General features: G+C 47.3%; 1 protein-coding gene across 4 annotated transcripts; it reads right to left on the bottom strand.

Annotated features, from left to right (window-relative positions):
* Nucleotides 1–5,551: 5,551 nt before the first annotated feature.
* NYX (nyctalopin) lies at nt 5,552–15,874 on the bottom strand. Of its 4 annotated transcripts, XM_085560298.1 has the most exons (4): nt 12,236–12,373; nt 11,941–12,092; nt 11,768–11,818; nt 5,624–8,249 (listed from the first exon to the last, which is right to left on the bottom strand). In XM_085560298.1, exons 2-4 carry the CDS (start codon nt 12,068–12,070, stop codon nt 6,850–6,852), a joined length of 1,581 nt encoding a protein of 526 aa, XP_085416424.1. In that variant the 5' UTR covers nt 12,071–12,092; nt 12,236–12,373; the 3' UTR covers nt 5,624–6,849. The 4 variants fall into 4 exon arrangements, with proteins under 4 accessions (XP_085416406.1, XP_085416411.1, XP_021401826.2 ...); XM_085560280.1 differs by lacking the exons at nt 11,941–12,092; nt 12,236–12,373 and adding an exon at nt 15,739–15,874 and having other exon boundaries at nt 5,552–8,249; nt 11,743–11,818; XM_085560285.1 differs by lacking the exon at nt 12,236–12,373 and having other exon boundaries at nt 5,552–8,249; nt 11,743–11,818; nt 12,000–12,137.
* Nucleotides 15,875–16,243: the final 369 nt, after the last annotated feature.

Below are 16,243 nucleotides of genomic sequence, written 5' to 3'. Positions count from 1 at the left end.
CCAATTTGGATTTTTAAGGTACCTAGCAGTAGAAATGATACAGTAGGGTTGAATGAAGAGGAAGGTAAGTTGTCTACTCAGAAAATAAAAAGGCAAAGGCTCAGAAAGAGAGCAGCAGATGTGGAGCCTGAGAGCTGTGCAGGAGTCATCTGCTGTGCAGGACAGGGGAATTCCCTTCACCTCCTCCTGCCCTTCCCTCCTGCACTCTCCCTGTGATCAGGCTGTATTAGGGACATGACAGCACATGTTAGAGTCAAGCCAAGGTAAGGCTGCAGGGTGGCAACAACTCCAGTGGTGACACTGAACAGTCCCCAGCCCCTGAGTAGCCTCTGCAGGCAGGGTCCATGTGAGGTAACCTGGGTTTCATCAGAGATTTTACCCCATCACTTTGACTTTGGTATTCAAATTTGCATTTCAGTGGGTGGTGCAGATGCAGGTGTGGAATCCACTGCCCCAAAACAGGCAGGTTTACTGAAACACTGACTAACACTGTCAATGCTGAGCTGCACAGGCAGCATCCTGTGCAAGATCTTCCACCGGGGTCCCTTCCAATTCAGAATATTCTGTGATTCTGTGCCTCCAGTGGCCAAAGACTGAGAGATGAGAAATTCCCAGGGCTGGAAGATGGGAGCATAGCTGCTCACCAGGAGCACTTCACTGAGCCAAGGAAGCTGCCCACAGACCTTAAAATACAGGTCCTTGCAGTCTGTGGGATGGATGCAGGTCCTTTTTACTTTTTTTTTTTTTTATTTATTTCCAGTTCACAGATTTGGGGCATTGTTTTTCTAAACCATGTTCTGCAGTGTGACACCAGTTGCAACTCTCCTTCTCCTGCTGACCTGCATCTGCCTCCTGTCTGGTTTGTCTCTTCCAAGCTCTTTCTGACAGACACTTTTTTTTTAAGGGGAGACTTCACCATAGCCTTCCAGTATGTAAATGGGACCTACAAGAAAGATGGGGAGGGACTTTTTACAAGAGAATATGGTGATAGGACAAGGGGGGTGGCTTTAAATTGAAAGAGGGAAGACTTAGGTTAGGTATAAGGAAGGAATTCTTTACTGTGAGGGTGGTGAGGAAATTGTGAATGTCCTATCCCTGGAAATGTTCAGGGCCATTTTGGTTGGGACTTTGAGCAATCTGACCTAGTGGAAGGTGTCCCTGCCCATGGCAGGAATTAGGTGATTTCTAAGATCCTTTCTAATCCAAACCATTCTATGATTCATTGATTCATCCTATTTTAGTGATTTAATGAAAAATATTCTTCTCAAAAAGGTAAGTTCTGTATCCTTGAGAGCTACATGGTGATTTTTATTGCTTTGTGTTGGCAGAAATGCTTCCTGTGCTCTGTTAACCTTAGGCCAAGGGGTGTCCTGAGCTGGCCCTTGGATGTCACAGACCCACAGCTGAGATTTGGTCATAAAGGTCGGCAGCAGCACTGGAGGAGCCACCACAGACAGACAAGGTCTGAGCCAAGACCACAGAAACCCAACTCTACTCTTAGAAAAATAGAAAAGCTCTGTGAATCCAAATCAACTTCACATCCTCAGGGAATCCTCTGGTGAAGGTGCCCTGTGGCACAGAGCACACATGTCTCACCCATCCCTAGAATTTGTGGTCATTTTTGTCCCACATTGCCCATGATCCATGCAGCATTGCATATCTGGCTTGCTGACAAATGCTTTCAACAGAGACAAAAGGATCTTTGTAGAACCAGCTTTGTCTTATTGCAAGTTTATCATTTATTTCTGTGCTTTGCCCTCTGGCTCTTTACCAGTCTCATACATCAGGGAAGTGCCTGTCCACTTAGAGTCTGATGTATTTCTTATTGTCACAGCACATTGAGACACAATCATTCAGCACTGGAGGAATTGCTGCTGCCAATTCCATCCCAATTGACATGGGCACAGCTGGTTGTCCTTTGTTACTGATTTATCACATTTGCCCACCCTGGCACTGTGCACTCAGCCTTGTTCTTATCATCAAAAGCCCAGAAGTAAAACCACTTCTATTTTTACACATATTTTTACATCTGGCTGCATGGCACAGTTTGTTGTGGGTCCAGCACATCCTCATCTCACCAGGGGCTCAGTGGTTCCTTGCTTGTCCCCTGATCTGCCCCCACAAAGCCCAAGAACTCCCTAGGCCTCTTCCCAATATCCTGAGTCTAAGCAAACTGAGCACCATCTTTCCCATTTATCTTGTCCCCCTTTCAGATACAACAATAGCAAAATTGGAATAATTTTGCTATTCCAAATATCCAATTAAATCATTTTATTCCAATTATCCCCAGTTTAAGCCACTTATGACCCGATCTGACTTACAAAATATTAGGGGAAATAATAGGGAACCTAAACATCAAAAAAAAGAAGGAAGGGTTGAATGTTGGTTTTACCTGGGTCATTGCAGTGATCCAGTTTCAATCACAGCTGGAGCAGCACAGTGAGGGCACAGGCAAGTCCAGGCTTGGAGCAGAAACAAGGGGGTGAGGAGAGGAGGAGTGGAAAGAGGGTGTGGAATACAAGGGGAGGCAGAACAAGGATGCCTTAAGCCTCATTGCAAACCTCCAGCAATGTCAAAAAGCTCCTGACACAGATCAAAACCCACTGAACAAGCACGAAGTGAAATCAGCTGTTAATCCAAATGGTAAATACATAGAATATGCATGAAGAGTAAACCATCAGGTGTGTACAGGAAAACTAAAGGTAGTTTTAGGTCTTTTTGAAATGCCTCAGTATTTTTCATTGAGAATATAAAATGTATGGTGTGCAAGTTAAAAATTAACTCTCAAACAGTCCTTTAAAAGACAGATGAAGAAGGAAGTGCAACAAAAATCAAAGGATGTGGTGAAGGTCAAAGTTGAGAATACCAGACTTGCCCCATGAGAAACGGAACATTGGTGATGATCTTGCACATGTTTAGGTTTATGTTTTAAATATGAGCTATATGTTTTTCTTTGAAGTAATATCTTTTTTTTTTTTAAATTATAATTTCTGGTCTTTATTCCATGGTTAGCTTTTTCTTTAAAGTTCTTTTAAAAGTTTGAAGGTTCTTGCAGCAGATCCTTCAAACTCCACTGATCTCTATAATATTTGGGTGAGGGAAGAGGAAGGATCGGTATTTTTAGTGATTCTGCAGCAATCCCATACCTTAATTCTGCAAAAGCAGGCATTTACAAGCACTGTTTTCTCACCCAAACTAACCTTGTCTTCTGAAGCTCACACTGGAGCAGGAGTGATCATGACAGGCTATTTTCTTGCAAGGCTTAATATCCTCCAGAGCAGGCACACCAGTTTTCTGGAATTTAACTCTGTTGATTTGGTTCCTCTTGAATTTATGACCACAAATTTATCAAAGGAAAGCCCAACAAGTTAAAATTCAATTTTTTTTAAAGCTATCAGACAGGTGACGTGAAGGTAAGAATTACCTAAAATACAACACCCTTGAAAAGTGACCATGAAGTTCCTGAGCCTTGGCTGGCCAGCAGCTGTCAGTCTCTGACAGCAGCTGCTGCCTCTCTAGCAAAGAACAACAATTCCTCAAGTCCTGCACATCATGTTTCTTTCCAAATCAGAAAAATTTGATAATCCACAAGAGAAGCAAAACAGCCAATATCTTCATTTCACAGGGGGTTACTGGCAATAGCTGCAAATTTAAAGAAAACAGAGGGGACATAAAGGTGTTCATGTTAAAACACTGAGTATGATCCTAGGGGGGCAATGTAGCAACAGAATTCTGTGACTCAGAGGTTATATCCAAAATTCAGTTTTTTTCCTCTATTTACATTGACAACTTCTCCCCTCTGCTCCAGCAGTAACTTGTACAGCATGAAAACCAGTTGCACCAGAGAAGAGCAGTGCAGTGTCACCAGGTACCACACATTAAAACAAATTGCCTTCTCCCAGGACCTCAGGTGCCTGAATAAACTTCAGTCAGAAGGTGTATCCTAACTCCAGGCAGCTCATGACCATCCCTTCCCACTTCTTCAAACAAAATCTCAGCACCTCATGCTGAGGGCAGGGCTGGGAGCACTACTTTGCTGAAAAATACTTGCAGTTATTCCAAACAGACAAAGGTTTAACATCTTTGGAGGTGTCACAGTCCAGAGACAGATTTTGAAAATAGCATAGATTTGTGAAGGGACTCTGAGCCATGGACTTGCAGCCAACAACTGGTTCAGGTTTACCAGCTGAAGCACAATTTTGCAGCAAGAGTGTGGTCTAAGAAAATAAAGAAAAAGCCAAATTATTTATTTTAAACAATGTAATTATGAGTTGTCTCCTGCCCATGTAATCAGAGAAACAAGCCATTTCCTAAGAGTTTAGAAACAAGAATCATGAAAGAACGAAGCAGTTCTGGTGTCTCCTCGAGGAATGAGCAAGATAGAGGAGAAAAGCAGGCACAGGCTCACAGACCTTTCCCAATCCACTCAGAGTGCCGTGTGCCAGCTGCTCTGTGCCACTGGAAAAGCTTTGCTGATCTCTCAGCTGGGAGGGAAGAGCAGGATTGCAGAGCAGGAGAGCCCAGAGTCTGTCCTGGTTCCTGCAGGGAAGATGAAGATTTCACACCCAGCAGCGTCAGCCACGGCTGTGTCAGAGCAGCACAGGGAAATCTCTGGGCCAGGCAGTGTTTGAGCACGAGAGACACTTAAACCCCAAGGTCAGTGTCCCTGCTGTCACACAGCTGAGGACAATGCACAGCCCTCTTGCCCATCACCTGACAGCACAATCTCTGCTAAAACCAACATTTCAGGATGCTTCATGTTCAGATCTGCATCTTGCAGATAAAGCAGGAGCATCTTTGAAGCACTGATTGACTTGAAAGCCACTCAGCAATTGCACAGTAAAGGAGATCTTCAGCTTTAATGTGCCCCAGCACGGAAAATGAATATGTGGGTTATAAAAACAATTCACTCATGAGGCATGAAGTGAAATACAACCATTTGTGTCCTACCATCTGTGCCAGGCCGACTGATAAACCTCCCCTGACAGGATGAAACAGTGCTCCTGTAGAGGCATCCTTAACCTAATGTGTCTCTACTGCACCGGGCTGGACTAGGTTTGAAAAACAGCCTCTTTTAATACTCAGATGAATTTAGCACTTAAGAAGATTAATGGATTCATAAATAGCCTGGAAATCCAAACTCATTGAATTTAGTTCACGGAACAGGTCAAATAGGCATTTATCAAACCATCTGGCATTTTGATTCCCTGGGGAAACTGTGGTCGAGCTACAGATAACTGAGAAGCCATTGCAGCAGGGAATGCTTGGTTTTCCCCATACTCAGCTTTCCTCTGGAAATCTCTGGCACTGATTAGAAAGCAGATCTTTTTGGACAGAACTGTATCTATATAGTCACTTATATTTTCAAGTGTTGCTGCTTAACACAAACATAAGCATAGTCAGGTTCTAAGTGAAAGTACTTATGCTGCAATAAATAGCTTGCCATTTGCTCTAGGCCATGAAAGGAGGCTCATGTGCACCATTTGAGTAGCCTACAAGAAAAAAATCACCAGAGTTGTTCAAGGATCTCCAGAAAAAAACAAAACCTAGGTTTGAGTAGTTAATTTATTTTTGTGAATAAAGTATCAAATTATTTTATTAATGTGCTTTGATACATAAAACATCATTTTTTCTGGTCATATTAGCAGCCTTTATTGATGAGTTCAAAGATAGAACACTTAAGATGCTGTATAAAAGAAAATTATCAATGTGGCATAATATGACACACTACATGGTACATATTAGTGGTAGAAATACAAGATAGTTCATGGGGCCTGGCTGTATTTGTCATCACCATGTTCTGCCCCTGCTGCCATGCCATGAAACAATCTACAAATAAAAAAATGTATTCCTTGAAACAATATATTCACTGAAAAACACATTGAAATTAAGGGATAAGTAGTTAAGTTGAAGTAGCTTTGCCTCTGAGAAGAATGTTTGACAAACACGGGTCCATCTGGTTCTCCTCACAGTACCAGGATAATGGTGGGGGGAGAGAGGATCAAAGTCCTGCCTGTGGTCACGGCCAAAATACTGTGCCCATCCCAGACCTGCCTGGGGCAGGTGTCCCCCCAGGCACTTTCCTCATTTCCATGAAGCCTATACATGTTTCTGGATGTTTTCATTGAGGTCTATACTTGTTTCTGGATGTTTTCATTGAGTTCTATATGTGTTTCTGGATGTTTTCATTGAGGTCCATACATGTTCCTGGATGTTTACATTGAGGCCTATACATGTTTCCTGGATGTTTTCATTGAGGTCTATGCATGTTTCCTGGATGTTTTCATTGAGGCCTATACATGTTTTCTGCTGCATCCCTGGATGTTGCCCAGAACTGCCCTGCTCCCTCCTGCACCCACTGAGGAAATGAGGAACAGTTTCCCATTGTTCAGCAGCATCTGCCATGGGTGGGTGTGGGTGTCTGTCAGGACACAAAGAGGGGCCCAGTTTTGCAGCCCCATCTTGCTCTCATGAAGCTGAGTCACCATGGAACATCTTGCTCTAGCAAGCTGGCCTGATGGAACAAACACCCCACAGACAGACCCCTCTTCCCTCCTTTCCCAGCAGAGCATCACACATCTCTAGGCAAAACTCAATCTTAGTGCTGCCCATGTCCTTGTGAGTATCCAGGAGGCTCTGTGACACCCACAGGGCAGGTTTGTCACCCAGAGCGGGACCCAGATCTCAACAGCTCCCAGGGGAATCTGGAGCCAGATCCAACAAACCCAACCTGGAAGAGTTTGGAGCTTGTTAAGTATCAGAGGCCCACAATAAAGCTTTTCTCTGATGACTAAGTAGATGCAGAGTCTAAGCCCTTAAGCAGAACCCCTGCTCCATCCAGCCCTTGGACTATTTGCACAGCAGAACAATCACTGTCAGAAGTGCTGGGAGGTACAAGGAAGAGGAGTCAGCCTCGGTCCTGTCTCCCCCCATGCCAGAAGAAACCCCTTCAGTCTGTCCATCTGGTTGTGTGCTGTTGCTGTACACTTCAGTGGCATTTGCCACCTCTTCAGGAAGGCCCATCTGGAGCAGGAGTTTGGAGATAAGGCTGTTGAACTTGCTCTCTGTGGTGGACCAAGGCTCCTCGCTTGGGGTCGGCCGCTCGGCCGTGATGTTCAGCTCCTCCGGGTCGAGACAGTAACCCTCGGGAGACCTCTCGAAGAGCACGTCCATCAGATCAATCCCCGCCACCGAGGAGGGGGAGGCACACGGAATATCCCTGACCAGCCTGTAGTTCTCCATCCACTCCTTGAGCCACTCGATGCGGCAGTCGCACTCCCAGGGGTTGCGGAAGAGGTACAGGCGGCCCAGGAAGTACACGGGCTCGAACACGGAGAAGGGCAGCGTCGTCAGGTTGTTGCTGTTCAAGTGCAGAGCCACCAGGCTGGTGAGGTTCTCAAAAGCCCCCTCCTCGATGTAGCTGATCCTGTTGCGGTCCAGGTAGAGGAACTCCAACTCCCCCAAATCCCGGAACCAGGTGTTGGAAATGTTCCTGAGAAAATTCCCCCCCAGGTTGAGCATCTTCAGGCGCCTCAGGCCATCAAAGGAGTTTTCTGGAAGCTCGCTGATCAAGTTGTCATTCAGGTAGAGGTACTCCATCCTCTGGCAGCCCTGAAAAGCTCGCTCATGGATGACATTTATCTTGTTGTCCTGCAGATTCAGGTATTTCAGCTTGGTCAGGCCCTGCAGGGAGTTATAGGCCACCGCTTCAATCCTGTTTCTCTCCAGGTACACATGGGTCAAGTTCTCCATGCCCCTGATGGCGCCTGGGATCCTTCGGAAGTTGTTCTGGAAGCAGAAGAGCTCCTGCAGAGCAGGCAGCTCGATGAAGATCCTGTCTGGGATGTTGAAGAGGTTGCAGTCGGCCAGGTCCAGCCTCACCAGGCGCCGGAGCGCGGTGAAGGTCCGCGTGTGCAGATAGCGAATGTACTCGTTGTGGGCCATCTTCAGCTCCGTCAGGCTGGGCAGCCCCTTGAACGCCCCCGGCGTGATGAAGGAGATGTTGTTGTGGTTGAGCGACAGGGACTTGAGGGACGGCAGCGTCCCGAAGGCCCTCTCAGACAGGAACTTGATGCTGTTTTTATCCAGGTTGATGGAAGAGGCTTCGCAGGGGAACTCGCTGGGGATGTGCCCCAGCCCGGCGCGGTCGCAGAGCACGGAGCAGCTCCTCTCCGGGGTGCACACGCAGCTGGGAGGGCAGGAGCGCACGCAGGCCCACACCCCACGGACCTGTGGCACCCAAAGGATCACTGCCGCCCCCACAGAGGTGAGGCAGGAGAGAAAAGAATGCATCATTAGCAAATTAATTCGTCAGAGCAGTAAAAATAAATTACGCTTTTTCCTCCCCTCTAGCCAAGCTATTTGCCACCTCAGTGCTGAGGACCTCTTGTGTAAAATTCTTAAAAAATCTTCTGGGCTTTCTAAACCTACTGAGAATATATGTCGCCTAGAACACAATCTTTGATTAATTCCTCTCCCCAAGAGCAGGTTCACCTAGAATTCAGTATTTCCCAGGTGTCTCTGTTGGGCTCTCTCTGCTGCCCGATGGGGACATGGTTTGGCCAGTACGCAGGCAGAGATGCATTGAAGGCCAGCAGCTGTGGGTGGGTTACAGCATCCCTGGGTGTGGAAAAGGGGATGGCAGTATATCCTGAGTCTGGCAATGGGCAGGGGAGATCAATTAATTGCCCAAAGTGTGTCAAATTCACACTTTTTGCTTCTTTCTTTCTTTTACTCTTTCAACCTGATGTTTCTCCACCAGGGCCATGAGCTGGTGCAGCACTGGAAGGGGAACTCTCAGCTCTCAAGGCAATGAAATGCAGTGTTTGACAACACATTCCCACTGTGAACTGCTATGACAGCATGAGTAAAAACAAACTAATAGATATTGTTCAACTGCTGGGTTCATGATCTCATAATAGATGAGAAACTCTGCATCTCCAGCACAGTTTTTGCTACTTTGGCAGTTCTCAAGACAGTCACCATCGTGCCTTATGTTTCTGTTATGTTATGATGGGAGCTGCCACTCCATCTTTTATCAGCCTGATATGGGAGGTGCAAGGCTGTTGTTTCCTCCCAGGTTAGTCCCACACAGGTGGGTGAACAACAAGGAAGAGAAGAAGGCTCTTGGGAGAAATGAGAGAAGAACAAAAAGGAGCAAAAGAACTGGGAGACATCAGCCTCCACAGACAGGGTTTTTGTGGGGAAAAACCATTCAGTCAAAAAAATCAGAAAAGTAAGTTTGTTTTCTTTTTAATGCAAAATGCTTTTCTCCTCTGAAAGAGAGGAAATTTAGGTCAGATATATGGAAAAAATTCTTTACTGTGAGGGTGGTGAGGCACTGGCACAGGGTACCCAGAGAAGCTGTGGATGCCCCAATCCTGCCAGTGTTCAAGGCCAGGATGGATGATGCTCTGAGAAACCTGGTCTAGTGGAAGGTGTCCCTGCTTGTGGCAGGGGGCTTGGAATGAGATGGTCTTTAAGTTCCTTTCAGCACAACTCTTTCTCTAATTCCATTAAAATAAACTTGTTAGAGAGGAAGAACTGAAGTCAGTTTTCCTAACTGCTCTCCCAGACACAGGCTACCTTCTCCTCCACAAAATGAGCAGCCACACCAGCAATATCCACATAGTCACAAGCACAAACTGGTGCTATTCCTGCTGACTGGTTTCCTGCTGCAATTTATTAGCTCCAATATAGACATAATCCTTTTCTTCTTTTTTTTCAGCAAAACATGAGATACCAACAGCTTTACCAACATCCACCTCTATTCCTGCACTGCTGGGATCAGGGGGGTTTCCTCCATACTCCTGCTGAGTGTCCAGAGGGGGAAGCTCCCAGCAGCTGGGCTGCCTCCCCCTGTGGTTTGCAGCACAGGGATTGCCCACTACAGCTGTATTCCCATGGGCATTTTTAATAAGGCAGACTTGTGAAGTGATATGCCCAGGAGTATCACCTTCAGCAAGCATCAAGTTTTATTTTTGCAGTCCTTAAGGCTTTAATGTACAGGAGAAACAACAGTTGGGGCTCCAATTGCTCTGCCTTCCCTCTATCCTCTCTAAAGACAACATGCATGGGGCTGTATTTAGGAGTTTACACTGCCTGTGTAAAAGAGATTTGCAAAACCAGTTGTTGGGCAAGTCCCTGCTGAAGGGCATCAGCCCAGGGGCTGCCCTGGAGCCTGGGTCTGTTCAAACCATTCTGGTTATTGCATGTAGGAAAGGCATTCAAATATACAGAGAGCATCACAAAAGGATGAGCTTTGGCCTCTTCATCAAAATTCAGGTCTCATCATGCCTGGGCACACTATTGTGACTGGAGAATTAGCAAAACAACATCACTTCAAGGATAAATGATAGTGAGGGACTCTGGGAGGTAGAAAGGATTTTAGACAGGTTGTCATTTTGTTTGTCTGCTCTTCCCCTTTCTCCCAGGCCCTTATCTAACAGCCACAGCTAAAGGAAAGTCCCCTTCAATCCCCCTGAAAACAGCTGGAGTATAAGGACAAGAAGGAGAACAATATGCTGGTCTCAGATTGCTCTTTCTTTGTGCAGCCTGCCCAGGGGCTGCCTCTTTTGGTCCCCTCTGCACCAGACCACCCTCTGTGTGCCAACAGGGGCATATGTTGTTTTTGTTAGGCAGTTACATAAACTGAGGGCCAGACAGATTAAGGATTTGCCTGTTCCCAAATGTCTGACTGCAGGTGGTTGTCTGGAAAATGATGGATGCAAGGGTTGCCGCTGGTAGGGAGCCCTGTGTGGGTTCAGGGTGACATCCAGAGGGGCATTTGTGCATAGGCTGTCCTACAGGTGAGGCTGGCAAGCTCCATGTTTAGCTCCAGCTGCCCAAGCTCAGTCACATCCCTAACCTTCAGAGCAGACCTCCCTCCAGGGCTGTGCACATGGTGGGCAGTGTAGGAATGAGCCTGCTGATAACCAGATCCCCTCCTTCCCCTCCCTGCTCCTCCTCGAATCAATCAATAGAGGAAATATCTGCCCCCAAGCCATATCCAGCCTGTTTTCCTTATACACAAGTGCCAAATCTGGGTTTTCTAATAGCATTTCATAGCAGACTTCTAAGATCTCTATTTACATTGCCTATTTGCAATGTGTGGGATGTGAAAAGCAAGAGTGTTATGACCATCCAATGAGAAAATATCCCCCCAGCAACAGGATCTCAGAGGAAACCCCTCAGTAATGTAGCCTTGGTGGGCAATTTCCCCTCTTTGAAGGAAGCTGGAAAAAATCCTCCACATGAACCGTACCAAACCCTCAGGAGAGCTGTTGCTCAGGGCAAAAGAGATCAGTTCCCCATTGGCAAGATCTCATCTGATCAACATAGCCTGAAACATCCCCATCTTTCCCACCTCACTCCTTCCCCTTCCCTAAAAAAGGGCAGCAGCTGGAAGCTTTCAGCCAGTTGGTGACACATTTGAGCACTCAAAGGAGATTTGTGTTTGAGCAAAAGGGTGAAATAGGGCAGTTAAATAAAAACATTTGTGACATTAAAAATAAAAAAAATTCCTCCCATGGATGATATCTTTCTCTCTTTTAAATACTACAGTAACTCAATATTTGGAAGAAAGAGTGAGAGACCAAAGGAAAAGAAACAAAAAAGAAAGGTTGTAGAGTGCTAAGAAGGGTAAAGAGACAATAATTGCAAATAATGGAATATGTAACTGCAACCTTTCCAAATGATCTGTCTAATCCACTTCTGGATAATACAGAATAAGAGTATACTCACCATTTAGAACGATGGCCAACATTACCTTGATTATTCTCTAGTGGCATTTCAGGTCTGGCAAGCAAACTTAAGGGATCTAAAAGCACACAGGAAGAATAGAGATGGGTTTCATCCTCTGTCATTTTCCTGCATTATTTTTCCACAAAAATATCTATGTTTAGAAAGGAAGATGAAGGAAAAGGCTCTTCTCTCACACACTTTCAAACTGAAGAAGTCCCCAGCACCTTCCTGGTGAGTATCTTTCCTTTTCCACTGACCTTCTCAGGGAATCCTGCAGCTTTGTGCCACTGCTTTTCAGGAGTTCATCTGCATCCTTCCCACAAGCCATGCCAAAGGCAGATTCCTCTCATCTGAGGTGGGAAAGAATCACCAACAGTAAGGGACTGGCTCTATCCCTAGGAAATAGGTGCTGGCACAGAGGAGTGTAACCAGCTAAGCATCAAATAGTGGAAACCAAAATTTCCAACAGAAATCATCTGGATACCTTGCTTACCTGGCCAGGCAGTGGCTGTGTCCTCCCTCCTGCTCATGAGGCTGCCCTTAGCCATACGAGTCAGTCTCTGAAAAGTTGGCATTTTTTTTCTCACAAGCTATCATTTAATGGCAGGAAAATCCTCTGTATCAGAGGAGGATTAGCAGAGATGGAGGAATGTGTCTGTCCTCTAAAGCTCCCAGAGTGAAACAGGGATTGCAGATGAACCAAACAGATTCTTTCTCCCCTCTGCCAACCTGCTCTCCCCCCACCATTAAAAAAAATACAGTCGAGAATTGGATTGCTGCCACTCAAAGAGTATTGCTCAAAGTCATTACTCTGCTCCATTATGTAATGGCAGAAGAGGTGGGAGAGTGCTGCCTAAATGGAATTAAATTCAGGGGCAATCACAGGCTTATGGCTTGCCTGCACTCAGCTCTCCAAACAGACACGGCTTGAGATTCTCAACCCCCATGCACATTTTCCCAGCCCCAGTGTGGCTCAAACACTACTAACAGGGTGCCAGTGGGCTTTGCTTCACTAGGAATTGCTCCTGATGGACAAGGAGACACCAAGAGCATCAGTAAATGGGTCAGCAAACACAGGGAGCTTGCACTCTGTATATGGCCTTGACAATAATAAATTCTGGCCTGTCTATGAGTGTGTTTTCCTTGTGATGCAGCAGCTGGTGCATGGAAATCATAAGGACAGCCTCTGTATGTGGTGATGTTTTAGCATTCAGGATGTGAATTGGAGTTTAAAGCCTTTTCTGACAGAATGATGATGGTTTCTTTGGAGAGTGGGGGCTGAATCAGTGAGTTATCTCAGCCTCCCATGCCTTAGGTAATTGCATTCACCATGTCAGAGGGAAAAATAGCTCCACTCTTTATTTCCAAGTGAATTATTCTGCTTTATTTTTTTTTCCCCAGGAAATGGAATACCTGATGAATTTATGCTTGATACAGCAAGAAGGATTCAGCTGGGAACCAGCCTGCTGCTGCACAGCTCTTCCTGAAAATTAAAGCACCCAGCTACATCAGGTTTATTTTGGTTTGGCTTTCCCTCAGTCTTAAGGCTGGCAACTCAGGAAATTTGTCTGTCCCAACAGTCTGTAAGCAGGCTGTGCTGGGGGCAGGCTGGAGGGCAGGGGGTGACCCATAGAGCACAGATTTTGGCTGAATTTTAGATTTGAAGCCTTTCCCCACCACCTGCTGTAATAAACCCTCCAGCTTTGCACTTCAGTGCTTTGCACCATGCTGTTCTGTAGAGAAAGAAAGAGATTTGCAAAGCCACAGACGGGCACATTGCAGCCCCCACCACAGAGATGAAGCTGCTGGAGACCTTGTGGGACAGAACCAGCACCAGCTTGGTCCTCACCAGTGCTGGGGCAGCTGATGTTTGCTCTGGAAGGCCTGGTTCCCATGGGAATACCAGGAAGCCACAACCTCCCTGATCACAGCAAGACCACTGACTTTTCAGCCATGGAGAAACTGAGAGGGGAGGAGGAGGAAGTGCTATTCCCACTCCTTTCTTCCCCAGTATCTGCCAGAGCCTTATCAGAGGGACCAGGAATCATTCTCTCCCCAGGTGCAAGGGGGAAGGCAGAGGGTGAGGAGGGTGTGTGGGATGTGGGGACAAGCTGGTGTCTGAGCAGTGGCAGCTCCCCTGGGATCAGACCTGCAGCTTGGCTCACACAGCAGCACTCAACCTGCTCACGGGGAACGAGGAGGGGCTGGTCTACAGCACAAAATCTCACATTTCTGTGAGATTTTGGGGCTCCCCTGTGCCTCGCTGCTTTTTCCATATGCACATATAAGGGCTGGAGGGATGGGACATGAAGGACCACTGAGCCCTGGGAAGTGTTCTTGTCCTCAGCAGAGCCATGTCCCTCAGAGGAGCAGCTTCCCAATGAAGGGCCTGGGAACCTCTGCTATGCCCAGCAGGTGGGTGGGGGCTGGTGGGTTGGGGATAGGTGGGTTTGAGCACCTCAACAGCCCCTTTGGGGGCGGGGGGCAGTAGGTGCCTACTGAATCAGCAGCCAGGGCACTGATGAGGCGATGCTGCTGGAGCTGGCTCCAGCAGCAGCTGGAGGAAGGCAGGCAGGGAAGATCTCTCAGAGAGCTGCTGCAGCAGGCAGCCTCGCCAGAGACCTGCACAGACAGCATTTGCTCCTGCAGGAGCTTCTGGCAGCAGCTGTGCCATCAGCATGCACCCCACACACAGTGCAGTGACTGCCCAGCCCCACTCTGCATTTCCTACAGGCTGGAGGTGAAACAGCTGGGAGAGTCCATGTCCTGCCCCATCAGGAGCCCTCCCACCCCCAGGCTCAGCAGCCACCCCGTGCCCGGCAGCAGCAGCTCCACAGCTCACAGCTCTGTATTCCTGTGCCCCATCCACGGCAGGAGCCTTGCACACCTCCAGCCCCTGGCACAGAGAGGACATCAGCATCTCAGCATGTGCTTGGGGGAGGCTGGGCAGCTGGGACTGGGAGGCAGCTGTGGTCCCAGTTCCTAGGAAAGTCAGGGAGCATTGCCCTGCGAGTGGCTTCAGCTGAGCACTGCAGGTGCACCAAGCAGGCACCTTGTGCCCTCCTGAACTTCTGGTGACTCCTGACTCATTTCCTGATAACCCTTGGCGCCAAAAGGGCCAGTGTCAGAAGGAGGCCTGAAAAGGAGAAGTTCCTTGTCATCTTAGGTAGGAAAACTTAAATACCAGAGTGTACATAAAGGAGACTAGCATGTATGCTCTAAAGAAACAAACTGGGGCTCTAAACCACATCTCAACATTATTTAGAGCATGACTCATGGCTGGTTAATGCTGAGGGTTGAGGACACTAGAAATGCTCAGTGTTGGGAAACTGCTGTGGCTGCCAGGCTGGAAGTAGAGTCAGAAGCTACAGACTGTGCTACTGCAGCTCTGTGCTGTTAAATTTTTTTGCCACCAAGAGTTCCTTCTCATTATCTATCCTGCTCTTTTTAATCTCTGGGAAGTTGGAGAAGCCAGTGGTCAACAGAGAAGTGGAGCAAGACCAGAAAGCTGCAGAGATATGCTGCCACTAAAAAAACAAAACAAACTAACAAACAAAAACAAACAAACAAACAATAAAGGTTTGTTTTATCTGATCTTCTACCAAAATAATTTGGAGACTTGAGCCCTGATTGAAGGAGCCTGCTCTCCTCCAGACGTATGTGCTGTGGGGACATAAACCTTGGCACAGCTTCACCAGCTGGCAGTGAGGACAAGTCTGCTTTGCAGGACAATTCTGTGTAGACTCGGAGCAACGATTTCTTCTAAAAGCCCATTTCTTCATGGCCAGGGGCATTTAATGTGATGGTGACTTTAGGATCTGCAGGTAGCTCCTATCTCTAATATACATTGATATGATTTTAAATTATCACTGGGGACTGCTTCTTGCATATTAAAATATTCCTGTTATTTTCCAAGTTTGTCCAAGAACAGCTGGTGGGACTCATTTTACCTAACTGGAGGTGCCAGGTCTCATCTCACCCACTTCAGCCACTTACCTGTGGGCACCACCGTGGCCCTCAGCAGGGCTCACTTTCTCTGACAGGATGGCAAGGCAGCCAAGGAGGTGCAGCTTTGATGACACCAGTGCTGGATTAGCTGGAACCCAAGCCCATGCAGACACTTCCAGCCAAGTGCTGCCTTCCTCAGGGCAGTGACGGAGCAGAGCTGCTGCCCGACTCTGGTGGCTGAACATCTTCACTCCCCTGGTTTTTATCTCTGCCAGCTGCTTGCAGTGATGGGACCAGTGCTGGGTGAGTCCTCGTGCCACAGAGCCCCCGAGCCCCTCTGCCTTCCGCAGGCTTTGGTTTCCTGAGCTCCTGTAAGAGCAGGCACAGCTCGGTGCACACTTCCCCTCGTCTCACAGCCACAGCTGTGTCACACATCCGAGTCTTTCCTGTGCTGGTGATCACCAGGGTGACCTTCAAGGAGCTGCCTCAGCGTTTCTTGGCAGAGCTCCTGCTGTCAGCACTGCCCGTGGGACAGGCTTGCACACAGGGTGGG

The sequence above is a fragment of the Lonchura striata genome, chromosome 1 (assembly GCF_050655825.1).
Source record: "Lonchura striata isolate lonStrDom1 chromosome 1, ASM5065582v1, whole genome shotgun sequence".
NCBI lineage: Eukaryota > Metazoa > Chordata > Aves > Passeriformes > Estrildidae > Lonchura > Lonchura striata.
The sequence above is the reverse complement of the archived record's forward strand: the minus strand, read 5'-3'. Positions and strand labels throughout refer to the sequence as shown.

What these genes read in the sequence shown, in the direction of transcription:
- NYX (XM_085560298.1), bottom strand. Translation starts at nt 12,070, where the DNA reads ATGGCTTGTGGGAAGGATGCAGATGAACTCCTGAAAAGCAGTGGCACA. An exon ending in GGGACTTCTTCAGTTTGAAA is followed by an intron (nt 11,819 to 11,940) that starts GTGTGTGAGAGA and finishes GTGTGCTTTTAG; the next exon opens with ATCCCTTAAGTTTGCTTGCC. An exon ending in GCCACTAGAGAATAATCAAG is followed by an intron (nt 8,250 to 11,767) that starts GTAATGTTGGCC and finishes TGGGGGCGGCAG; the next exon opens with TGATCCTTTGGGTGCCACAG.